The 26,404-nt window shown below is 39.4% G+C and overlaps 1 protein-coding gene and 1 long non-coding RNA gene across 3 annotated transcripts; one reads left to right on the top strand and one right to left on the bottom strand.

Annotated features, from left to right (window-relative positions):
• Window positions 1-1,043: 1,043 nt before the first annotated feature.
• On the bottom strand, window positions 1,044-23,369 carry LOC136678225 (platelet-derived growth factor subunit A-like). 2 transcript variants are annotated; one of them, XM_066656191.1, is made up of 6 exons: window positions 22,933-23,369; window positions 20,499-20,595; window positions 12,406-12,519; window positions 10,216-10,403; window positions 2,720-2,840; window positions 1,044-1,638 (listed from the first exon to the last, which is right to left on the bottom strand). In XM_066656191.1, exons 1-6 carry the CDS (start codon window positions 23,002-23,004, stop codon window positions 1,628-1,630), a joined length of 603 nt encoding a protein of 200 aa, XP_066512288.1. In that variant the 5' UTR covers window positions 23,005-23,369; the 3' UTR covers window positions 1,044-1,627. The 2 variants fall into 2 exon arrangements, with proteins under 2 accessions (XP_066512288.1, XP_066512289.1); XM_066656192.1 differs by lacking the exon at window positions 12,406-12,519 and having other exon boundaries at window positions 1,045-1,638.
• On the top strand, window positions 8,659-18,427 carry LOC136678229 (uncharacterized). The gene is made up of 3 exons (XR_010796473.1): window positions 8,659-8,783; window positions 15,761-15,801; window positions 17,897-18,427. It is a non-coding gene; the product is annotated as an uncharacterized lncRNA (long non-coding RNA).
• Window positions 23,370-26,404: the final 3,035 nt, after the last annotated feature.

Below are 26,404 nucleotides of genomic sequence, written 5' to 3'. Positions count from 1 at the left end.
TACAGTGGTGCTTTTTAGCATTTATTAACACATTCCAACAAAAACAATTCAGCCCTTGGAGTTGCACATGTCAGTCTGGAGGACGGGTGTTAAATGGTGTAAGCGACTGCTGGTGATGTAACGATTACACTATTAGTTTTAACTACATATGAAGTTTTCCTATGGTGACAGTGTGTATGTGTGAGATCCTACAGCTCTCTTCTTTGTCTTCACACATGATAAGCCTTGCTTTGTAATCAGGGTTTGCATGCCTACACACACCCCTGTCTGTGCACACCACTGACAATGTTAAAATTTTTTTGCACAGATTCATTCTTCACTTGAAATGTAGTCTGTCAGGCAAAACATTGCAACTTGAAGTTTTCTTCTTTATTTTTGAACTGAAGCTACAAAGCTAATGAATCTACTAAGTAAGGTCTAGCCCACACTACAGGACATTCAGAGCAATTTTGAGGCCGATTTGCTCCTCCCGACAATTGCAAAAGGTCTCCCGATTTTGGGCTGATTGTAAAAGATTATCTAGCCAGATTATCCTACAGTGTGGGGAGTCCATAATCCTGTATTTACTTTCCGATCTGCTCCCAATGCACTCGGGCCGCCCCAATTGTAAATCATAAATATGAAACATGTTCAATATTTATAACTCTGAATCCTGTAGTGTGGGTGAATGCTGACACCCAGGTGTGAAACCTGAGGTTAATCTCATGCCTGAAATATTGTAAACCAATGAGAGGTGAGCTAGGGTTGTGGTTTCACTGCTATACATCCTGTATGTTAGCATCTAATTTGTGAGAAGCTCTTGCCGGCTTTATGGATGTAGCAGTTCATGAGAAATTCCTGTAAGGTTTTGAGGACTGTAGCTGTCTGTTGGGCATAAACAATCTGAAAGTGTGTGTGTTTCATGGGCCAGACATAATCTAAGCTTAAGCCCAAACATATCAGCGTTGTAGATGGGTCTCCAAAGTAACCGGTGGGGAGATTTGTCAATGGGGAAAAATTTAGCAAAAGTCACAGGGTAAAATGTGTTTGGATTAAATTTTTTATATAACTTTTACAGCCTCTTTCTACTTTACTTTTCTTATGCTTAATCAAATTCATATTACTTTAAAAGACCAACAATATTGCTGCATTTATAAATAGTTTATTAGTAGCAGTTATTGTTGAGCATTTGCTTGCCTGATTGTTCTACTGTAAAACTAGCGAATATCAGTACTGATAGAAAAAGTAGCTACAAAAATAGAAGTATACACTAAAAAAGTGTTTCCTGGAAGGAAGAAATCTTGTTATAAAAGTGAAATGTTGTATTAGAGACTCCATTATCTCAGACAGATCCAATGAGTGGCATTGAGATGTAACAATAACTAATGTTCCATTATGAGTTTTCAGAGTCCATGCAATAAAATCCCTCGATTAGACAAATGTTTCCTTTACGTCCATTTTTTTTGTCACAGTTTGAGGCATTAAAAGTCCAAAAAACGTCCAGGCCATTTGTCCAAACCACAACAGCAGTGCACAGCCAGACAGTCAGATGTCTATTGTCTACATTTTCTGACATCTGACTGAGGATTCTGATTGGACAAGGTGGGTCTTCTGATTCACCCTCTCCGCCCACTTATTTGAGTCACGCTCACCTTATATCTGCAGAAAAACACAATAATACATCATATTAAGCATAATTCCTGTTTTGTAAACCACTTTGTTTAGTTTGTTGCAAAGTCTTCCCAGAATGTATTATAAAGTTATTTTTTACCAGCTCGGTGCTTGAGGTCAGTAACGAGAGCACAACAGATAATATATATGTATATAACTGGAAAACAGGAGGATCTGAGAGTTAATGTTAATGAGCTGTGTTCAGGTTGTGAGAAAACAGCTCTAAACATGCAGCAAGTTAACGATAATCTCTGGCCTTGTCCCAGACTGCACACTGCTGCACTAAATAGTATATAAACAATATATATATATATATATATATATATACCCTTATCAGTGTTTCTGTAGTGTAGTATGTAAAGTTGTATAGTGCATTGTTTGGGACCACATCATTATAAATGCAGTATTTTACTGCCTTATCTCAAGGAATCAGCTCATAGCTATCTAATATTTTGGGAATGGGGTTGACTTTGACTCAGCAAATATGTCCTCTCCATATCAAACTCACTCCTACGCCCTTGCTCATTTCTACACAGATTGAAAACTGAGAAACTGAAGCACAGTTTAACTAATAGGCCAATTTTCTGTACTTTTGAATGTTTGAACATTGATGTTAATGTTGTATCTGGTGTTATAATGTTAGCTAATGATTTAGAGATAGAAGTTGTTGTTACTTTAATAAATTAGAACATTTGTAAACTTGTGTATTTTATTTCCTTTTTTTGAGGGGGAGATATGGTACAGGTGGGGCGTGGAAATTCCCCTTTGTCTGAGGTGGGTAATGATAGAAAAAGTTTGAGAACCACTGGGTTACACAAACTTCTCCTACCTTTTAGCTTACTCAAACAGTCTGACTAAGAACAGAATATGTAAATGTTTTATTTTACTTTCTGTGTTTCTTTATCCTTTCTGTAGATATCTCCCTATAGAGCAGGCAGGGATTGAGGGAAATAAAGAGATGGAGACAGGCTGATATTGGGAAGGTCATGTATTTTACTGTGCAGCAATATGGAGGGCTTGGAAAGACAGGCATGAAAGAGGATTTTCTGAATGCAAAATGCATGTGTACCTGAGTATATGCGTGACTCTGTGTGGTGTTTGGACATGCACACACACTCCAGATGGTCCTCCAGCTGCACCTGCACTTGCCTCAGCTTCGGCCTCCTGCGAACATACTCTAACTTTGCCACCTGATAGAGAGAGAGACACACACACACATATACATACATATATATATATATACACATACATATATATATATATATATAGTAAGGAAATGTGTTTGGTAGATTATTTCTTTGTTGTAACAATGCTGCTTGGCAATACATTTTATACCGCTGGAAAGCCTGTTAATTTCCCTTTTAAATAGTGCAGTAGAGCTGAGTATGTGGGTTGCGCCCATGAAAAACTTGCCAAATCATCTCTGCCAATGCCAAACAGCTTATTCTGCCATTGTCTCATTTGGTGGACTGGATGATTGAAGTTTGAAGAAACAAGACATATTGCAAATTTATTCATTTAACAAACAAGTGCCTCAGTAGCATGTGAAAGAAGCATACACACCTTCAAGAGGTTTCATCTTCTTGGGATGCCCACTTCGCGGCCTGTCTCTGACATCCCCCATTATATGGAACTTGGCCTTCAATTTGGAAATGGTACTAGGGCTCACCTCACATAATGCCGCAACTTGGTTTTCACACAGGCCCTATCCAGATCAGTCAAACATGGCATGCCAATTCTTGGAGCAGACACCTACTGACCACTGTAGCAGGACCCATACTCACAGATGCTGCCAATCAGGTGTCAATCAGGCACCTGATTGGCGGCACCTTATTGGCAGCACCTGGGGATACCAGAAGCTCAAAACAAGTGTCAACAGCAACAGAAAAATGAGCTGTTTGGCAATGGCAGAGAAGATTTGGCAAATTTCTCATGGGCGCAACCCACATACTCGACACTACTGTTCTTCCCACAAATGCATTATCTTCCAAACACAAATTCCCTTACATTTTTTAACTTAAACTTAAGTCTTAAGTTTATATATATATATATATATATATATATATATATATATATATATATATATATATATATATATATATATATATATCTCACTGGCGGATGCTGGTCTTTCAAAGCTCAATTTCGGCCTACATCATAAAATGTGTCGGTTTATTTATACGTAAATTCTACCCTCCGTTCCTTTTCAAGAAAATGATCTGTGACAACAACGCGTCTTTTCCAGGGACTTGACTAGTATCCTCTCAATGGCGAGCAGAGCTAGGCTGCTTAAACGGCCTTGGCCCATGTGAAGTGTGTCCGCCTGTGAGTGCTTTGTGACGGTGGAGGGGCTGCACCTGCTGGACAGAAACTGCGATAGAAGTCAGAAAGAGTGATAGAAGAAACCCACCAGAAATAGAAGCTTTATTTGTCGCTAGTCGTTTTTAACAAAAGAAAATGCCGCTAAGAGGATTAAGAACGTCTCCGGTTCAACTCAGAACAGAATGAAAATTTAACACTCCCACAGATCTTTACACCAAAGGATAGCTGATTCGCTCATTTCACTGTCAATCAAAAAGGGATTCAGCCTCAGACAGATCATCCAATCATCATGCAGAAGCTGAGCGTCTGGGCCAGCCGAGGCCAACCCACTGCCCCATAGACCCCCAGAGACGCTGAGCCTCAGATGGGCGGGACAAAGCCCAGCATTTATCCAATGGCTTGTCTCGTTTCGCTGCACTTCGCTGCTTCGCTATTGAACTCTGTTTAAAGCACTGTGAAGCTGCGGGAATGATTGAGAGGAAAGCTGCCTCTTTACTAGTGATAAGAAGCTGATTCTGAACAAAAGTTGAGTGCGTTGTAGTGCATATTTATTCCATGACATGTACACACAACAGTATATATTTGATCACTTATTTTTTGACATTTGCAGTCTTAGAGCAATCGTCTCTGACATATATATATATATGATATATATATATATATATATATGAGACAGAGAGACACAATTTTGTTTTTATACAGTGTCAGGACAAAAGGTCATATATATTGGTACATTTTTACAAAGACAGGAGAAGATAAATACACCACTTACAAAAATGTATGATAGTGTCACAATAATTTCTTTTAGTCTGCACATCCAGTAATGCCACATACATGGCATGTATATAAAAAAGCAGAAAATCCTTCTCAGCGCCACAGTGACACTCACATGGTGGTGGTGTGGTAGTGTATGTTGTGATTGTATGAGTGTATCTGACACAGCAGGGCTGCTTGAGTTTTCCAGCAGGAAGTGGCTGCGTTAAAGCTGCCAAATCTACAAAGGAAGTGGCATTAATGAAAGTGAGAAGTCCTCAATTGGCAAGTATCTCATAAAAAGTTTGCTATTCCAGTGGCATACAACGAAACACTGGGTGCAAGATGGGAACACACCCTGGAGCGGCTGCCAGTCCATTGAAGGGTAACACACACACACACACACACACACACACACACACACACACTGTTGAGGCTGGGCTCAAACCCTGGTGCACTGTGACAGTGACACTACCTCTCGAGGCATCATGCCTCCCAATTTTGTTATTACAGAATTCCAATAAATGTACAAAGCAGACACATACACACACCCATCTATTACAGAAAGGTGAGGCCAGGTAAAAGAAACATTTTAAATATGTATTTTAAATCTTTCATCTGTTTGATTCTTTTTACAAATATACATACACATTTTATAACTTCTTTGCAACTCGTGCCAACCCCCTGAAAGCCTGATTGTACAACACTCCATTCAGCTCTGAACACACACACACACACACACACACACAGCTCCAGAACCACAGAGATAAATGGATGGCAGGAAAAGAGACGGGTACGTAGCTCCAGTGGTCTATGCCAGTTTATGCTACTGAACTATCCCGTGGGGCTGAAACCCGGTACGTTCACCAGCCATGAAATCCTGCTGCTCCTCTCTTACACTGCCAGGCCAGAAAAGCTTTCCTAACTGAATTATAAATGGTTATATAACAGTAGAAACTAAGAAATGACTGTCTGTCAGCACTGTAATCGTAGTACTGGTAATAACGTACACTATTCTGGATATCATTACCATAACCAAGCTCATTCTGTGTTTATAAAGCAGACCCATTTTATCGTGACTGTAACCAGACAAAGTTTTCTCTTTTAATAGAGAATCATGGTGCTTTACCATTGCATGGCATGGGCTTGGCTCGATTCAACACGGCTTGGCACGTCACAGTTTGACAAACTTTTCCCTGGTCACTTTTCCACTAGCACAACTCTCCCAAGGAATGTAACCAGTGATGTTGCAAATCCTGTCCCTAACTGGTACCACAGGCTTTTTCAAAACACAGCAACAGTGGTGGTAACCTTAGTCATCATATATTTGTGTGATTTTGTTTTTTTGGGCTGAACATGGCTCTGTGTAACAGTTGTCATAGATCAGAAGAGATTTCCTTGTAGCTTGTCTTGCTCCTGCTGGGGGTTTTATCAACCACCAATTTGAGGGGCCTTTGAACCTCTTCAAAACACCAAGGCATAATTTTACAAGCTGCCATTGTGAGTCCGTTAAAAACAAATATGACTGCTGTAACCTTTTTACAAGCGGCTAATGCTGGATGTCTGCTTTTTGTGGTGATTAACAAGTCTCTCTGTTCGATAAGCACTCTGCAAGGTTTACACCTCACATTAAGTACCTACACTTGGCTCTGTTCATACAATGTGCAAGCAGGGCCTTAGTGCCCAGTTCCAGGGATCAGGTACAATATTTGGCTAGTGGAAAAGCAATAGAGTCTGTTCCATGCAGTGGAAAAGCACCATTAGTGTCAATATAGTAAAAGATGAATGCCTTGTTGCTCACTACTGTTATTTGTGCAACACAGTGGTCACCAAACTTTTTACATATAAGATCGCCTTTTGAAATCTGAAAAAATTAATGATTTACCAGCATAAATGCCAGCCTTAGCCTACTTAAAATAATAAAGCTGTATATGTCCCCATAGCCTTCAATATCACAAAATGAATCTGTTGACTTATTTCAACATTCAGCTGGGTGTTGGCTGTGGTGGTACTCGGTGCCTGAGGCTGTACACTGTCTGCAATTGCTACACAGGTGTTCTGACAAGTTGTGCTACCTAACAATATATCCCAATATAACCTATCCTATAGCAGCTATGCTCATGCTCAGGCCCACAATATTAAATGTTTAATTTGACAACGATGATATGCTCCTTACCAGGGACGTCATTGGGCTGGGCGGTATATTGATATATTAAAATATATCGGGATAGAACAGAGCATGATATGGAGTGAGGATATATCGTTTATATCGATATTTGAAGTTTTTAAGTTTCTCTATGCCTAAATCTTGTATAGAGCCATTCTGTTCTCTCATTATGAGTCTGTGCTCTGCTCAGCTTGTCGGTTTCGCTCTGCTCACAGCCCCACCCGCGTTCTCTCTCTCACACACACAAGAGAGGCGAGTATCGCAGAGCGTTAAGAGGAGTTAGTCTATAAAAAGAACAGCGGTTCGGTTATATGGAAATGGTTCGGATTTTACCAGTCAGATGAGTAGCAGAAACAGCTATCTGCAGGGAATGCCTAAAGGAGATAATCTCATAATGCGCTAGTACTACCAGCTTATTTCACCACCTACAACAGCAGCACAAACTTCTGTGGTGCCCTACTCTGAGGTGCTGCTGCTACTGTTCTGAAGCATTCACGTCCTAGTTCCCCCAAACCAGTTCAGACAGCATTGCAAGCTTCATTAGCTAACGCTGTGCCTTACAAAATGAAAAGAACAAAGTGGCGTGGCAGTAGTTCACTACATAGCAAAGGGTATGCTCCCTGTTTCAACAGTAGAGCAAAAGGACTCCAAAAGTCTGATTAAAACTCTTGACCCACAATACCAATTGCCCAGTCACAATTTATTTGCATAAGAAGTACTGCCTAACGTACATTTAAATCAGACAGACCCTTTCCAACAGGCTCGCGAGAGTAAACCTGTGAGCCATATTTGAGCATGACTATCCAATTTATTGAAGTTTGAGAGATTAAAAGTGCATGTCGGCAGATGAGCTATTTCCCAGAAAACCACACTGGGAGCACATAGCCGAAGCCTTTACACTGTTCTTAAAAGAACTTTATTACAGACACTGTAGGTCTGTAAATTAATAAAGCAATTTGTCATGTACTTCAGTCTTTATTTGAAAAATAAAATTGTTTTTCTGAAATCTTGTTTAGCTTTGCTTTACAACTGAATTTTTTTCAATGTAAGGGGAAAATCTTTGTCTTAAACATGAACATTTGATTTTCATTTGAATATTGAGAGATGAGGTTGCAAAAACACAAAACTGAATGATCTGTTTATAAATTTTTCATAAAACCTTTTTTTACATTATTTTTCACAACACATATAATATTGTATCATATATCACCATTCAGCTAAAATATATCAGGATATGATTTTTAGTCTGTATTGCCCAGCCCTAGGCATCATAGTGGGGTGAAAAATGGGGCTAAGTTACCAGGGCCCCATGTGAGGGAAGGGCCCTTAAGGAGTCTGGAATATTTACATCATTTAAAGAATACATTAAACTAACTAACTAATGTAAATGTAATATTTTGGGTAAAAAAAATCAGTTGATTGATGGATTGAATTTTGTGTCCTAATCTACATATAGTGTCTGAGGGCAGGCACCCTCACCCCTTGCATGAAATGGTTTAGTCTGCCTTCACTGTTTTTTTTTTAACTAGGCGCATTTAACTAAATCCGGTTTTCAGAAAAGAAAAGAAGCAGGAAAGAGACTGCTACCAAACTTATCTTCCAAGAAAGGTGAGCCCAAGTATGAAAGCAAATAGCCTACATCAGGGGTGTCAAACCAGATCCACGGAGGGCCGTGTGGGTGCAGGTTTTCCACGCAGAAGCCACACCTTATTCCACCTGTTTTTAATCATTGGATCTAATCAATAGATCTTGACTTTCAGTAGTGTCGGGCTTTTGCGTGGTTGAAAAGAACACCTGCACCCACATGGCCCTCCGTGGATTTGGTTTGACACCCCTGGCCTACATTAAATGAACTCCTGTGTTTATAAAACGCTTCAATACTATCGCAATTGTAAGTGCTAAAAACTGCATAACACAAAATTAGAAATAACATAATGCCTTATCAGTAATCTGAGGTAAACTCTAAATATTTTTTTTGTTAAGGCCTATGATGCTAGGCTACCTTTTGTGGAATTTACTGTTAGAGCTTTTAATCAAATAAAAATAAATTCAGTAAAGTTTTGTGCAGTGCTTGTGCATAGGGCCCAGAGGTTGATGCTATGCCCCTGCTACTTACAGTTTTATTTATTTAGGCAGCTGTATTGTAAAAGTACACAATTGTCGCTCATTTCGACAAGGTAGCACACCTCAGCAGAACACCAGGGTATAGTGTAACATTCGCTTGTGTTGTAATTTGTAATCCACATGAAATATTTTTTTAATAACTCCCGTTTCAACCGAAACTGTCAGGGCCATGTTGGCTAAGCGGACAGGGCAGAGACACTACAGAGTCACAGCACTATTGGTCAGGGAAGCGAATTCGCATGTCAAAATTCACAGTTATATGCCCCTGCTTAACTAGCTCATGAACCACTGTGGATACAGAATGACACAGCTATAGTAACTTAAACCTGATAACTGAAGCAACATGTGATATTGCGATTGACTTGCATAGCCTTGGAGATTGGTAACCACTTGTGTAACTGAATAAATCTCTGTACTCTGCTAAGGGCAAAACACCTTATGGAACCAAAACCTTGCAGAGGACTTATTGGCCAGGGACTTGTCAATCATGAAGAAATGCAGACATTCAGCACAAACTAAGTATTTGTAAAATCTCCACTCTACAGCAGCCATCACATTTGGTTTTATCCGACTCACATTGGCAGCTTGTAAAATTACGCTTTGTCTTTTCAAATTGTCAGAGGGGTGATTAGACGAAGAGATATAATTACAAGGTTTTGAGATTCTCTCTTTCCTGGTGTATAAAAGAGTGTTGATTTCTTCCTCAATCTGTCACTTTCCACAGTTTTACCAAAAAATTGTGTTTGTCTTTATGCACTGGTAAGTCGAGCACTGTGCAGCTGCAGAGCTGTGGGGGAAAGCTGGCATTTCTGGAATATTCTGGTGTGCCATGCAGTGTTCTTGTTCCGGTGTTCGTCTCAATAGTGCAGAGGTCCGTTAGTGAAGCCTCCCCACAGTCTAGAATTTCTGGCAGAGATTACACAGAGAGCTTTTACTGAGGGAGGAGAAGCTGAGGAAGGAAAGAAGAGGAGGGTACATGGGAGCTAGAAAAGATGGAGGAGTTTGTGTTTCTAAGCAGTTGGGTAGCAGTCCGTGTTGCTTCTTTAACAGTAATTACAGTAAGGCTTTTTTCATGTAGCTGCATGAGAATATTCTCCCTTTTTAAGTGTTGTGTGTGTATGAACATGTGTTTGTATTTTGGCTGGGTGGCAAATGCCAACGTGTTTGTGTGTTGTGGGGGTGTGCTCATACATTCCTACCTTGACAGTTCTGTGTGTTTTTTTGGTTGGGTGGCAGCGCATGTTGCTGGTGTTGCAGCAGCCAGAGCAGCGTGTCACCTCCACACATGGAGGCCAAACCAGAAAATTTGCTGCCGTTGAGTCCACCTGACTGCGGGGGATTTCATACACCACTGTACGAGTTTTACACACTGCCAGAACTGCCTCCTCTATACACAGACATACACACAGTACACACTGTCAGTTTATTGTGTTCATCTGCTTTGTACCTACACCTAAAGTATACCATTACTGTAGCTAGACAGGGGCTTGTTCTAAGTCACTGAAAAGTACAGTGCATCAGTGGAAAACACATTCAGTAGATTCAGTAATATATTAAAAGTGCCCTAAGTATTAAAAACAGTAAAGAACAACTCAGTATAACCATATACAAAAACATTTCAAGTTTGGATTTTTTAATACCATAAAAAGCTAAATCTGTCATGTTTAAATTCTCCTAAAGATTAATTTAACTGACAAATATACAAAGCAAAAATCTTGACCAACTTGATTTTTTTGTTTAAAAAAAAAAAAAAAAAAAAGATCTGGGAAAGAGGAATGTTTTCCACTATGTTACATTACATTCCCTTTTAATCACACTTTTTAAACATCTGGCATTGTTTTTCTGAAATAACCATAGACTCCTCAGAAAACTATATTGTCTTGATGGCAGCATGTGTCTCTAAAAACCTTTGCCTCCATATCAATGGAAAATACTCACATAAGCATGTCACCAAATTTGTGGTTACTGATACATCCCTAACACCACCCCTAACCCAAAAAGTTACATTTAGCCCAGAGTAATGATGACAAAGGCTCTATTTTCCCTATCACAAGTCAGTAAGTAATCACAATAATTTTGAAGCTGTAATTTTAAGGTAAAACTACAAACCACTTCAACAAACCACAGATTCACAGATATTTTATTGCATTTTACAACATTTCAGGGAAATGTGTATATATGTATACACACACACACCCATATATATATATATATATATATATATATATATATATATAATAAAGAAAAATTTGGGCTAAATTTAGCAGCTACAAAACTACAAAGTGCACCTACACCGATCAGCCATAACAATATGACCCCCTCCTTGTCTCTACACTCACTGTTCATTCTCTGAGCTCCACTGACCATGTAATCTTAAAATTACAGAATGTAGCCAGTCTGTTGCTCTGCATACTTTGATTTTCCACCTTTCACCCTGTTCCTCAATGGTCAGAACCCACACAGAGCAGGTATGGTTTGGGTTGTGTATCATTCTCAGCACTACTGTAACACTGACATGGTGGTGTGCTGGCATGAATGGTTCAGACACAGCAGTGCTGCTGGAGTTTTTAAACTCCTCAGTGACTCCGCTGGACTGTGAATAGTCCCTCAACCAAAAATATTCAGCCAACAGCATTGAATGGGCAGCATTCAGTGACCACTTATGAAGGACTAGCGGACAACCAACACAAACAGTGCAGCAACAGATGAGCTACTGTCTCTGACATCTACAAGGTGGACCAAAGAGTTATGTGTCTCTAATAGAGTGGTCAGTGAATGGACACAGTGTTTACAAACTCCAGTGCTTATAACAAAACAACACACACACACTCTAATACACCCCTGTATTCAGTTTCACTGTAGCACTAAGCAGGATACACCACCTATGTTATACCTGCTCTGTTGTGGTCCTGATCATTGAAGGACAGGATTAAAGAGGGCAAACATAGTGAGGGAATGGACAGTAAATGCAGAAACAATGAGCTGGTTATAATGTTATGGCTGATTCTTGTATATAGCAAGCATTTCTGATAAAATAACTCAAATGTATATAATGTAATATCCAAATAAATTGCAATTGAATCTACACAGAATATGGACAAACAAAATCTCCATCTGTTCACAGAGAACCTGGATCAGGTTTTGCTCTGAGCTGAGTCAAATTCAGCCATGACACAAGCAGCAGAAAGTGAGCAAGCAAGTGTAAAAGAGTGAGTACATATATATTGTATATACACACCTAAAATAACATGCAGCAGACTCTGGGAGAGTGTGTGCTGATCTAAGAAGGTTATTCAGTTCAGACTCTGAACAGGCTGCAACATGATTGCTGACATGTATGGAATCTCTACCTATTAAACTTCATTTCAGAGTGTGAATGCGTGTCTTACCGATGCTTCTCTTGCGTCTGGGGTTTGAATGTGAGCTCTTGAGGTTGGTGCTGTCATTGAAACCATCTTTATGGTAGTTCCATTTAGTCTCACGTACTGCCTCATTCTCTGCACCTTTTAGAACAACAGGGGTGTGTTGTTATATTTTGCTGTTTTCTCATATTTTCAGTTTAGATTAATTTGTATTTTCAAATCCCATTTAAATATCTGTCTCTGCTTCCGCTGCTCATAAACTTAGGTGGCTGCATCTGTCCATAATTATTCAGGCTGGAATGGTTGGTGTAACCAACACACTCTTCTCAACTTGGTCAAAAGCCTTTTTTTGCATTTGGCAATGAAAATCTGAGCAAAAGCATATAATATTTCATGAGCACATAGGACAAACTCGAGAATGAGTACTCAGTCTCTAAGGCTCCTGGGAAAAGTCACTGCTCAACATAAGTTCAGAAGGCAGTGCTGCCTTGAGGAAAGAAGGAATGCAATTGGTTACAAGCCAACAGTGGGGATGAACCTGATTGATTAGAATGCATTGGGTGGAGATTTTCAAATACCACATAATAAACGCTTAGACACCCATGGTTTGAAAGCTCTGAATGCCACAAATGTCTTTGGAATAGGTTAGTGTCTAATATAATTTATACCCTTTTTTGTTACTGTACACTGTTTCATAATTTCTTAGGAGCATTGAAAAATATTTTGTATTGTTTGAATGGAGGATAATGTAATTTGATGCCTCAGAAGCCAATTCTAAAGTACATTTTGCACACTTGATCTATAATTGCTCTGCCTCTGAAGAAGCTGCAGAATGATTATACAAAAATGCTGTGCTTCCTCAGAGGCAGCAGTCATGTGCTCATGTGCACATCCATTCCTACCTTTGTGCCTGCCTCAGAGGAAGCAGAGCCTTTTTATTTAATAACATTGTGCAGCTTCCTCTGAGGCAGTAGTATAAAAGTCATAATGTATAGGAAAGTACTTCTTCAGAATCTGCCCCAGAGATACCAAAAACAACCAGTCACACATCTGCTATTTTGGCAAGACATGTAAAAGGAGGATTCATTTCGGACCAAAATGAGAGCCAGTACAATGAATACATGGAAGTGCGTATACCCGGATGTGCAGATAGCCAATTAGAATGCAACTGGCAGAATTCTGAGAATAATGCCAACTTAACGCACTGAAGGTATCAGACTCTCTACGTCTGCTTGTGGGCAGTGTGTCTTTGGCTAAACCTAGCTAGTAACCAATTTCATTCCTTCTTCCTCCATGGCAGCGCTGTTTTCAGAATGATTTTGAGTATTGATTTTGTGCATATCTGAGTAGGAGCAGTGACAAATGTGACAGCACATTATTATTGCACAAGAACAAATAGAAAGTATTCAATCTTTCATCATTTCTCAGATCCAGTATTTTGTCCTCTTTCTCCAGTAGAAAAATAGATGATTCAGAAATAAATGCGTCACATATCTATTTATACACTGTAATGTAATAATTTGACTGCTTTAACTGTAATAATTATGAACAAATGTCATCGTCATCATCATCATCTTTTCCACTTATTCATTTCAGGGTATGAACAAATGTACAAAAATATAATAATACAGCAGTAATGCTGCTGCTCACTCCAAACCCTTTAGGATGAGTTGGAATGGTGTTGGTGATTCAGAACTAATGATCTGACATCTTTAACTAACCTCACTAATGCTCTTGAGGCTAAGTGGCATCATTTTCACAGCACTGTTCCAACTTCAAAGCTTTCAGATAAAAAAGGAAGCTTTTACTGAAGGACATGGGTAAAAAACGCAAACTTTGACCATAGAAGGTATATATATATACAGAATAAAATTATAGTTTACAATTCTTCCTTTCCCAAAACGAGCCAAGGCATTTTGGTGGTTGACTTTTGTCACATTAGATTAGCTGTGTATGACCTTTTCACTAAAGGTGTGAGTAATTCCATCATCACGCTAGCTATGTCCATGTCATGAAGGAAATAAGATGTGCATTTCTGTAATTGATCAGACAAGATCTGTGTGCTTAGACAAGTTTCTTGCTTGTTTTCATTGACTGAAAACCACACAAATAAGCTCTCACTCATATTGTAGGTGTTTAGCCTTCAGGGAGAATAAATGTATATGATTAAGACTTAAAGGAGACTTACTGGAACTTGAGGCTACCTTTGTGCTGTAATGTCATGTAGTTAGCCTAAGTTAATGCATGCTTCACTTGTAGTGCTTGGCTCAGCTTTGGGGACTAATGGAACTGCAGAGTGTATTTGTTGAGTCTGGTAGAGGAGATTATAAATGCTTGAGGAGTTTTAAATGCTTGCAGAGCCTGGCTGTTCTTAAACAATGTGCCTGATGATCTGGACACACTCACTGATGAAGAAGTGTTTTTAAATTGCGAATCTCCATTAAACAGTGCCGTGTAGTGCAACAGAGGACAACCGAGAAGAAAGAAAAATTGGAATAAAATCGCTACTCACAAGGGTTCTAGAGGCAGTGCTGCTTTTCAGGCACATGAAACGTAATTGGTTAGCAGTGGACTGGCAGTGATGAATGTGATTGGTTAAAATGGATTGGGTGGAGATTTTCATATACCGCACCATAAACAATTAAAGGGTCAATCTAGGCCCTTGTGGTTTGCCTGCATTGACTGCGAGAACTTACTTTGGAAGAAATAAATGTGCAATACACTGTACACTCAATTCTTTTTCATGATTTTTTTAGAAATGTTGCAACAAACCCAGTATTTTGTTTTGCGTGAAAGGAGGATAATTTAACTTGGTGCCTCTGAAGAAGGTGTCTCCTGCTGCTCAAATATGTCTCGAGACTAAAGGCTAATTTATGCTCAACGTTATATACGTATATACGGACTGAGCCTTCTGTCCGTACTGTGTTCATTTTGTACGTAATTTGCATGTTTTCTGAAAGCTTACGGATGCGGGTGGGACAGAGCAATACTGGAGACCGCGGGGGCAGTGCAAGATGCGAATGGTGTTGCTAATCGCTCTGCCTCATTCGCACTGTGCACTCTGTTTTACAGACTACACGTTCCTCCGCCATCGCCATGTTTGACTCTTACTCCGAACAGCCCTCTACTGGATGTGTTGCTCAACGACCATGTCAACAGAGCTGACACAGGGAGTATAAATGAGACTTAGGCTTCAGTAATCTCACATGTGCCTCCTCTGCTAATCTAACCTTCAGTTACACTAGATGTCAGAGCCGTTTTTGAAAAGAGTTGATGGGATTTTAGCCACAAGAACCTCATTACAATTACTAACGTTTGATGATTACTTCTTCATCACAAACAGTACTCCAAATCCAACAAAAATCTATGCTTTTCTTTGCAGATTCAACAAGCTGCTTCTGCACAGCAGGGTACAAGTACAGGGTTGGTATACTTTAGCATAGATTCATTTTATTCATTATGGAATGTAAAATATTAAAATAAATCTTTACTGGGTAGATTTTTTTATACTTACTAAATGTCACATTAATTCAGTCAGCATAGTCCCAGAATTTATTACAGGTACATCGAGGGGGTTACAGGACAAATAGAACTCATAAAAGTGCCATTTCAATCAAAAAAATGAGGTAAGGTCACAAAAAGGATTGAATGGCCTTTTCAACGTAGAACCAGCATTGGGAATCCTACGTGGCCCAGGACTGTGTGCAAAAAAGGTCTGGCATGGTGAGTAAGCAGTAGCACTGCAAAAACACTCTGCAGCACAGCCACCAGCTGAGCCTTTCTCCTGGGGCTACATGCCCCTCTTGTTGCCCCCGGAAACCACCCCTGCATGTAAAGGGGAGGGAGGCTTCAATTCAGGGCTGAGCAGTGGAGATTGCTAACCAAGCCTTTCACAAACTTGTTAGCAGACCCGAGAAAACCAGTCCTGGAGGCACACAAACACACACATGCTAGGAATTCAACATGAATAATACATTACAGCACTGGCATTCAGCTGCACTAAGCTCATAAAGGCAGCATGACAACAGCATAATAGAGAGAGCCTCTTGACCTCCCTCAAGCACCAGCAGCTCTACACATGCAGCTGTTTGCATTTCAATTACACATCCAGAGGGGAAATCTGATCTGATGCGAATACTTATGGAGCTCCTGTTGCACATTGCTCTATCAGGGCACTCCATAATATTTGTGGTATTCTTGTTTATCCACCATATGCGAAAAGAATAACTTTAACAGTAGTTGGTTAAAAATACAGACATTATACAACCTTAAGTGGTTTAGTAGCACTGCTGTAATATCAGCCATTTAAAAGCTGATGAATTTCATCAATACATTTGTCTAATTCTGTGGATAACAGTATATCATGGACGTTTTTGCCATTTTTAGATATCAGTATATACATGTTACTTTTAGAAATAGGCCAGGGCTAAAGTGTGGCCCACTGATTTAAAGGAACACTAAGAAGAATTTTTGCCTTAAACCTTATGGTGATCCTTCACTGACCGGTAATAGGGAGAACAGAGCCTCTGTCATTTCTACTTTGGGCTCAGCGCCGCAGAAACTGCACTGTAACTTTTGGAGGAGGGTAGGAAACCACACACCCCCTGGATTTCTGGATTGTAAATTTGTCTCTGCAATTGTAGGGGTAGCCCAGGAGCTAAATATACAAAACCTTTAATCTGCCAGAAATGTAGTTGTCATGTCTTGACAATCTGATCCAATCAAATGACAAACATATAGTACCTGTCAAATGTTTGGACATGCCCATTTAGGGAGGGTTTCTTTTGTTTTGGGCCATTTCCCACATTGTGAATGTACAGTACCAGTCAAAAATTTGAAAGTCTTCTCATTCAATATTTTCTTTGTTTTATAATATTTTCTACATTGTAAATGAATTTGGAAGACATTAAAACTATGTATGAACACATATGGAATTATGTAGTAAACAGAAAAGTGTTAAACAAACCAGAATATTTTTTATACTTTAGATTCTTCAAAGTAGCTGCCTTTTGCTTTGATGACAACTCTTGGTGTTCTCTCAGTCAGCTTCATGAGGTAATCACCTGGAATGGTTTTCAGTGAACAGCTGTGGCCTTGTCGAGAGTTAATTTGTAGAAATGCTCACCTTCTTAATGTGTTCGAGACCATAACTTTGGTTGTGCAGAGAATATACAGGGAATAGCCCTATTCCACCAATGATTAATGAGATGTGTCCAAACTTTTGATTGGTACTATATTTTATACTATGTATAAATGGAAATCATACTTTAATATTAAAGTATTTTATAATATATAATACAATGCTATACATCTTTGTGTAAGTGTGTGTAATGCCCCGAGATGGAGTGTGTAGGGTGTGTTCCTGCCTTTCACCCAATGATTCTGGGTAGGCTTACATATTATTATTTATAGCCATTTGTCATCATATAGAAGCTTTCTGTAAACTATTAGGTCAGCTAGGTCTAATAGCCTAGGTGTGGTTTGTTTTTTAGATTTTTTGTTGGCCTTCTTTCTCCAGCAGACTAATCTTGAAAGACAGCAGAATTCCCAGCGGAGAATGTGACATCAGTCACCCAAGTTCACACATACAGGCAGTATGTGTGGCGCCTCCTGAAACTAGACAGAGACGCCGTCTCCGAGACAACCGTCGCGGAGGCCCTGGGTATAAAAGCAGACTTGGACAGTGACTTCTATGAACTTCAGAGGGAGATTAAAGAGCACGTCCTTCTCATAGACCAGATTCTCACAGCCGTTGAGTTGCATGATGTCTCGAGGCAGGTTACCACATCCACTAAATCCCAGCATGAGGTCAGTAACCGTTTGTTTTTGCTGTTGCCGTTTTGTTTATGACCACGTTGGCAGACTGTAAAGCCCAGAAGCCCACAAAAGAGGCTTTTGCTAGGTGGCATAGGGTATTGATCTTGTTGATTTGGATGTTTACTAGATAATTATTGTATAAACAGATCTTCTGAAAAGGTCGGAAGGGTTGGTATGGGTGTGGGAATCCCTTGTAACTCTAAGAAACAGGAAAATCCAGACACCTGCTTATTCTACATTTCTTCTGAATAAAGGGGTTTTCAAAACTTTGTTGCTGTGATTTTTTTCTGCTTTTCTGAGAAGACTTTACAATAGATATTAGACCATTTAATGATCCTTTAATGGCATTAAGACACATTACCTTTAATATGGTCAGGTAGTGGTGTCAGATCCTAGTTCTTGATCACAAACACCAGCTCAGCACATCAAGTTATTGTATGATATTTTAGCTCCAAGAACAGTATTTCAGCTTCTCAGCAGTCCATTGTTGGGGGGTTGTATAACGCTTTAGCTGACATTTGGCTCTAAGCTGCTAGGATTCTGACTGGTACCAAGAAATGTGAGGGCATTACCCCTGTTCTTGCATTGTTACACTGGTTTACCAGTGAAATTCAAAGTTGATTTTAATGTGTTATGGTTTGTTTTTAAAACTTTTTATTGCCTAGTTCTGCCCTGCTCTGTTTTCATTCCACACCACATGCTCTACGCTCCTCCAATCAAATGCTGTTGGATGTCCCTCACTCTTGGTTGAGGTTTAAAGGGGACTGGGCCTTTCTGTAGCTGCTCTATGACTCTTGAACAATATTCCAATATAGTCTTCCAATATTTATAAAAGAATCACATACAGTAGATATTTTACCTACTTATTCACTCAAGTGTTTGAATCCCTTTAAAAGACCAAGCTTTCAGTCTCCTGTATGAGTTCATTTTATTTTATTAATTTGGTTCTGTATTTTAATTTGTCTTGCCATCAGTAGCCCTTTTATTTCTTTATTTAATCTTGATTTGTTTTTACATGCACTTACTATGCTTCCCATAGTTTTTTAATATGTTCATACCTGTACAGCACTTTGGCTGACATCTTTTGTCTTTGAAATGCACTATAGAATATAAAGGTGACTTGACTTGACTTGGGCATGTTGAACTTGTCAACTTGTTTCAATAGAGATTATAGTAACTGTGTGCCCACAACTGAGCGCATGTTTCCAGGATGAACGCACCTTAAATGGGGAAATATTATGAAAAATCACTTCTTGAGCTCCTACCCACCTAGACGCTCTGAAATATAAAACTACCCGGTCAGTGACCTGCCCAAGTCTGAATTATGGGATAAATCTTGTCATTCTGATTTTATGATGCACTGCTTCATCTTGATGTCTCCAATAGCAGCCATGGACCCGTATATATGTGAGAGCACAAAGACAGGATTAAACAGCAAAACAAACAGAGAGAAATCATTAAAATCAGAGAAATATCACAAAAACCAAGAAATGGGACGAAAAGAACATGAAAATTAGTAAATAAGCCATGTCTAAATACCTGACTGCTGGGTGTATTGTAAAAAGAGGCTCATTTTCATTTAAAGACATGTACACTGAAACCGGTTGTCCTGATAAATGCTGTATAGACAGGGTGAGAATGGTGCTGTGCTTTTAGATACTTGTATTTTGATATTTTGGTATTCCTTGACCACAGCATGTCACAAAAAATTTATTACAACCCTTTATAGTACACCTAGTAGTGCACCTACAGTGTACTACACTCCCCTTTGAAGGAACACTATGTAGTATTTGTAGCTTAAAAATACAGCTTCAAAATCATTGTGATGATTCAGTGACATGTAATAGCGAGAATAGCACCGCTGTCGTTGCTAGTCTGGACTCAGCACTGCAGAAACTGCACTCTGTCACTTCTTGAGGTATGTAGGAAATCAGCCCAGCTCTCCCTCCCTTTCCTTCCATCCCCTTCATTTTAAGACAGTTTTGTAAAAATAAATTACACTCTGCACTGTAGAGGAAGCCCAGGAGCAAAAACACCTAAACTTACCTAGTGTTCCTTTAAAGTTGCTGTGTTCAATAGCTATCAATCTAATATCAAATCATGATGCTAGGGCTTAAACATCGCTCTTTGTTACAAGAATTATCTGAATGTGTTTGCTTGTGTGTAGTTATAAAACACAGTTTATAAACTGAAACCGACTGTAATGCCACATTATGGCAGACAGTTACTAAAAAGCTGTTTTGGAGGTTTTAACATTTTTCCTAAACTTGATTGATTATTGCACATTTGTTTATTTGCCTTACCCAAGGATTGGGACTGCAGGAGCCTCTGGAGTTCACTAATGCTGCTGATCTCGCTGCTGTAGATTCTCTCAATCAGCTCTTGGGGTAAAGACTCTGCCTTGAGGAGCAACATGTTCAGAGTCAGTGTGTTGGCAGGTTGAAGAGTAATTTTGCTTATACATAGCTTTTAACTCATGGTAAATACAGCTAAACAAACAGCTGTGTAGATGTCCTGAGTATTGCAGAAATTTACATAATATATTTAATATTGTACTCGCAGGACAATTTGATTAAACCTACATAACATTCACTCAAATGTGAATTTCATGTTGTTTCAGGGTAATCTAAAACAAACCTCAACTAAGTATACATAGTCATGGAATAATCATATAATCAGTCTTGCAGAAGTCAAAAGTATATACTCAGTACTCAAATATCTGTACAGTACAGCAGCTGAGCTCCCCCGCCACCCCCCACCACACACACACACACACTCTCACACAAAGAGTTGGGCAGTGATATTAGATATATACTTTATTGTTTATTGATCCCAAAGGAAATTTAGCAAGGGATCAACTTACTGGGGATAAACACAGGGAAAAGTGGTGGTAATATATATATATTATCATTTAACTTCCCTTTCACTGTAGCTAATAAATGAATAGATATATCTTGTGCCTATGTATCACTCTCCAACTGTGTGTGTGTGTGTGTATCTGTTGTATGTATGTTCAGCATTTATGGGGACTACTGCCAGCCATGCTGACACTGCAAGGACTTTAGTACAACTCCAGTATTTTTAAACTATTTTTTGAATCATTTCAATGTTCCTTTGCTGACTGTGGCTTAAATGAATAACTGTTCCACCAATTTTAGAAATAACCAAAAATAATATTAATTACAGTTCAAGTTGTACTGCTTTTCTTAAAAATACATTCATTCATTCATTCATTATCTGTAACCATCCATCCATCCATTATCTGTAACCGCTTATCCAATTTAGGGTCGCGGGGGGTCCAGAGCCTACCTGGAATCATTGGGCGCAAGGCGGGAATAGACCCTGGAGGGGACGCCAGTCCTTCACAGGGCAACACACACACACACACATTCACTCACACACTCACACCTACGGACACTTTCGAGTCGCCAATCCACCTGCAAGGTGTGTTTTTGGACTGTGGGAGGAAACCGGAGCACCCGGAGGAAACCCACGCGGACACGGGGAGAACACTTAAAAATACATGTATATTTTTAATTACATTTTTTTTTACTTTTAATACACAATTTAGGTGCCCTGAACATCAATATTTAACTCAACTCTTCAGTCAAAATTTTGGTGAAAATATAAAAAAAGCACACTTTTCTTCAATCTGGATAATACTAATTCTTAATGAATACGTGATTTTCTTATATTTCATATTGTGTTCAGTTAACTGGGTTTAGTAAATATTGAGGTATTTAAATATAACTGTTTAAATACAAAAACTATACAATTAATTGAATTATTCAAATGTATTTTTTATTATTATACTTCAAAGTGAAATTTAGTTATAGAAAAAAAATTTCTCCAAGAAACGTAGATATTTTTTTTTATTAAGGTTTTAATGTATAATCTATGTTGTTTACCTAAAATCACTAGTGACCATATGCAAAACTCTAGACACTCCTTGCCAAATTGTTTGTTTGTTCACTTTTTGGGCCTGTGCAAAAGATATTTTAGAGTTCATGTTTTTTTCCCCTCAGTATGTAAACCAAAATAGAAATGGTGCGTTAAAATACTTAAGTTTAATGCCCTTTCTGCTCCCTGTAGAGGGAATATTTAACCTAAACATGTCATCAGCATTAGATATGATTTAGCCTGGTGTGGTTTAAGCTTGCATACGACTATATTCATTTGTTTATCTGAGACCTTTACTGTACTTGCAAACAGTCTATAGCTAAAAATTGACACTAACTTATCAAAAGTTTTGTGTGTGTGTGTGATTTTTAGGAATGAAGGTTATTTATAGTATGCTACGTTATTGCCCGTCGCTGCAGTGACTTTATCTTCACACCTTCTATGAAGGATTAAGTCTAGATGATGGAACATTGCGGTGACGATCTGATGCCATTCAGTGTAAGGTCTGGTACAGATGTTAGATGATCATTTCTGGCACTCCAACCTATGCCAAAGATATTGGATGGTGCTCCATCTCTCCATAAAACCCAGTTCCTCTGCTCCACAGCCGAAAACTGGAATGCTTTATACCCAACTAGCCAAGGCTTGTCCTGGGGCACAGTGAACGTAGGGCAAAATGTTACCTTTGCTCAAAGGTAACATTTTGTTACCGCCACGTTTCTAATGAGATAATAGGCTATACACAACGAGTCAGCTGAATTAAATATAGAGCGTATCAGTGAATGTAACGTGGAACACAATAGGGGAATCAACCAGAAGAGACGCGTGTGTGTTTACCTCAGCAGCGGCAGTGCGGGTGTGTATGAGACAGAGGCAGCAGGCGAATAGGCAGCAAAGCGCTCCTCTCATCGCTACCGGACCACCGAGCACAAAGAACAACCGGAGACCATCCCCAGAGACAGCGTGTGTGTGTTCCAATATAAAGTGCGTCTTCCAGGTCTCAGATCACGGTCCGCTTTTTCTAATCCGAAGCGTCAGGGCGCGAGACGAGCAGAATTGTGGAGCGCGCACAAGACGCTCATTTCACGTCAGATAGAAACGAATATTTTAGCATCTTTCTCTCGCAACACAATCACAATCCTGCTGTTAACGTAGAAATGCAGGCTGTAAAATCCACGGACAAATAACTGTAAACAGTTTGCGGTCTCTTCTCCTCCCTTCTCTGTGACGCTCGTGCCTGTTCGTCGCTCCGTTAGTCTCTGAATGAACTCCTGACTCCTCTCGTCTCTGAAGAAGAAGTCCAGCTAGAAGCTGTATGTGCGGGAACACGTGTGTGTGTGAGTGCGCGCGCCCCCAAAGATTCCTCAAGGGTGGTTTCCACGAGAGCTTTTAAGCAGCACAGGCACTTAAACACAATATCTGTAGACCTACATCAGTCAAACAGCCAAAACATTAACATGATAGCCTTATGTGTACACTCATTATTCATTTAATCAGCTCCACGGGCCATAAAGGAGTACGCTGTAGATCTACAGTTACTGACTGTAGTCCACCTGTTACTCTTAATGCTGTATTATTTCCCTATCACCCTTACCACCATAGCACATGTAAAGATTTGGTTGGTGGATCATTCTACACCACTGGTTGTGCTGTTAGTGTGCGTTGTGCTATGAGTGGATCAGATAGAGTAATGCTGCTGGAGTTTTTGAACACCTGAGTATAGTCCACCAGCCAAAAATTAACGGCTGATAGCATTCTGTGTCCACTGATGATGTATTTTTGTCTTCCAAGTGGATTCATTTTATCAGTTAAACTCAACTTAGCTTTGAAGAAATAATATAGAATCATTTATTTATTAATTTTATTAGTTCAGACATCTCAGACTTTGAAAAAGTGATAAGGAAGTGAGAGTCATACTGATTAACTGATTCTGACTCTTTGTTGTTTTTTAAAGAAAGTCTGGCCCTGTGCTTACAGTCTGCTTGATGTCAAGACCATTAAGGTTCCTGATGGAGTCTACTGATTAAAAGTTAGCATTTCCTGTGTAGGGAACACAATCAAAGATGACAATTATTTTCTGCCAGTTAAAGCAAACATTATTTTTTTTGCTGAATTAAATAAAAAAAAATTAAAAATATGCTCCCCCACAGGACCAGCACAAAGCAGGTTTCCTTTGGATGGTTGAACATTCTTAGCACAAATGTGACACTGATGTGATGGTGGTGTGTTAGTGTGTGTTGTGCTGGTATGAGTGGATCAGACACAGCAGTGCTGCAGGTGTTTTAAAGCCTCCAGTGTTAAAGCTGGTCTGAGTATAGTCCACCAGCCAGAAATAGTCAACAGTGTCCTGTGTCCACTGATGATGAACTAGAGGACGATCAACACAAACTGTGCAGCAACAGATGAGCTACTCTGTTTGAATTTATACCTGCAATATGGACCAATGAGGTAAGTTGGTATAAAAGAGTGGACTGTGAGTGGACACAGGGTTTAAAAACTCAAACAGCACTGCTGTGTCTGATCCACTGGTACCAGCGCAACGCACATTAACACGCCACCACCACGTCAGTGTCACTGCAGCACTGAGAGTGATCCACCACACAAATCATACCTGGTCTGTGATGTTCCTGTGGGAGTCCTGACCATCAGCATTGGGCCTTTGAAGCATTGGAACTGCATTCTCTGGACTGACTTTGGTCTGGAACACACCCCAATTCCTTTGAGATGTATAGAGCCAAAACTAACTATTCAAAAACACTGCCTGAGCTTACTAATATTTTGATAACCAAATCCTCACAGCAATTTTTCAACACCTAGTGTAAAATCTTTCCAGAAGAGTCAAAGCTGTCTATACAGGAAGAGATATACATCCTATTAATTCAGATGTGTTGACTGACCAGGTGTCTACATTTGCACACTTGTGTCAGTTTATGAAGTGTCTGTGATTGACTTTAAAACACTGGTATGGTTTTGGAATTCACATGTGAATTTTTTTCCCAGTGAAAACTGAGCAAACACAGCAGTTAACAGTGTTAATATGTAACACTCTCAGCTGAGATTTGAGCTGGTGTTTACATTTGAAACACCCCCCTGCAGACAAATGTCTAACGGGAAATATGGGGGAGAGAGGGCCAGGGTCAACTCCTTTCACCATTCAGCCTTCCTCCCTCTCTCTCTTTTTTTCTCTGTCTCTCACTCTCTGTCTGTCTTAGATGGACAAATCCTTAATTAGTCTCTCTCAGTCCAGACAGGAAACCCCTCCACTGCACAGTCACTGGAGAGAGGTGATGTGCGAAAAGGAAAGAGCGCTCAAACAAGAGCAGGATAGTGAGGCAAGGCCATGAGAGGTGAGCTCAGTGTCCTAGAGCTGAAATAACAGCAGATGAAGTAGGTCAGATGCATACCCACACATTCATACAGCCCCACACATTGGGTTTTAATTGCCCTTGACTATCATTTTCCTGATGCTGCTGTGCTCCTTAACCCAAAGGAATTCTAGACTAAGTTCAAACTAACCTTGAAGCTCTAACCAAAATCTAAACAGTTCTAACAGTCTTAAAATATCTAAATAATGAAGTTTTAAACAAAAAAACAACAACAAAAAGACATGCCTAACTAACTCTAAATGACAAACCCAATATAAAAACTAATTCTGGCCAAGGGTAAGAAGTTAAACTAAAGCTAAACATACAAGACAACAAGTCTAAACAACTCTAACTCAAATCTAAATATCTGTAACAAAGTTGAGGATTTCTAACTAACCAACATTGAGGCCCCATCCACATAGATGTCTATTTTTAAAAGCTAAGATTTGGCTTCCTCCGTTTGTGAAAATATCCCCGACCAGACAAACTTGAAAATAGTTTCTTTATCATGCCAAGCCAGTAGGGGCCTTGGTACCTCTTTCAGAGAGACCTCAAAACACCACAAAGCATGAGGGAAAAACACAGAAGTTAAATCCCAAATCACTTCATAATCTATGTATTGCACTACACAAGTCACACAAATAATTTAGTGAATGTAGATCTTAACAGTCCATTATACATTTGTAATACAACAATATTTGTATTTATTCTTAAGTGGGAATCTGAAATCTAATGTTATCTGAATATATACGTTTTAATTTTATGATTTATGTAATTCCCTGTATAGGGAATGAGGAGCTATTTGAATTTTAGCCAGAAACAGGCACACTGTGTGATGTCAGTGTTTCTGCAAACCTCAGTTTTCCTTGTCCACACGAGAACTCTTACAACTGCATTTTTGAAAATCTCCACCTTGGGGAGCATTTTAGAAAGCCAGTTAACTA

This window comes from Hoplias malabaricus, chromosome Y, assembly GCF_029633855.1.
Source record: "Hoplias malabaricus isolate fHopMal1 chromosome Y, fHopMal1.hap1, whole genome shotgun sequence".
NCBI classification, from domain to species: domain Eukaryota; kingdom Metazoa; phylum Chordata; class Actinopteri; order Characiformes; family Erythrinidae; genus Hoplias; species Hoplias malabaricus.
The sequence above is the reverse complement of the archived record's forward strand: the minus strand, read 5'-3'. Positions and strand labels throughout refer to the sequence as shown.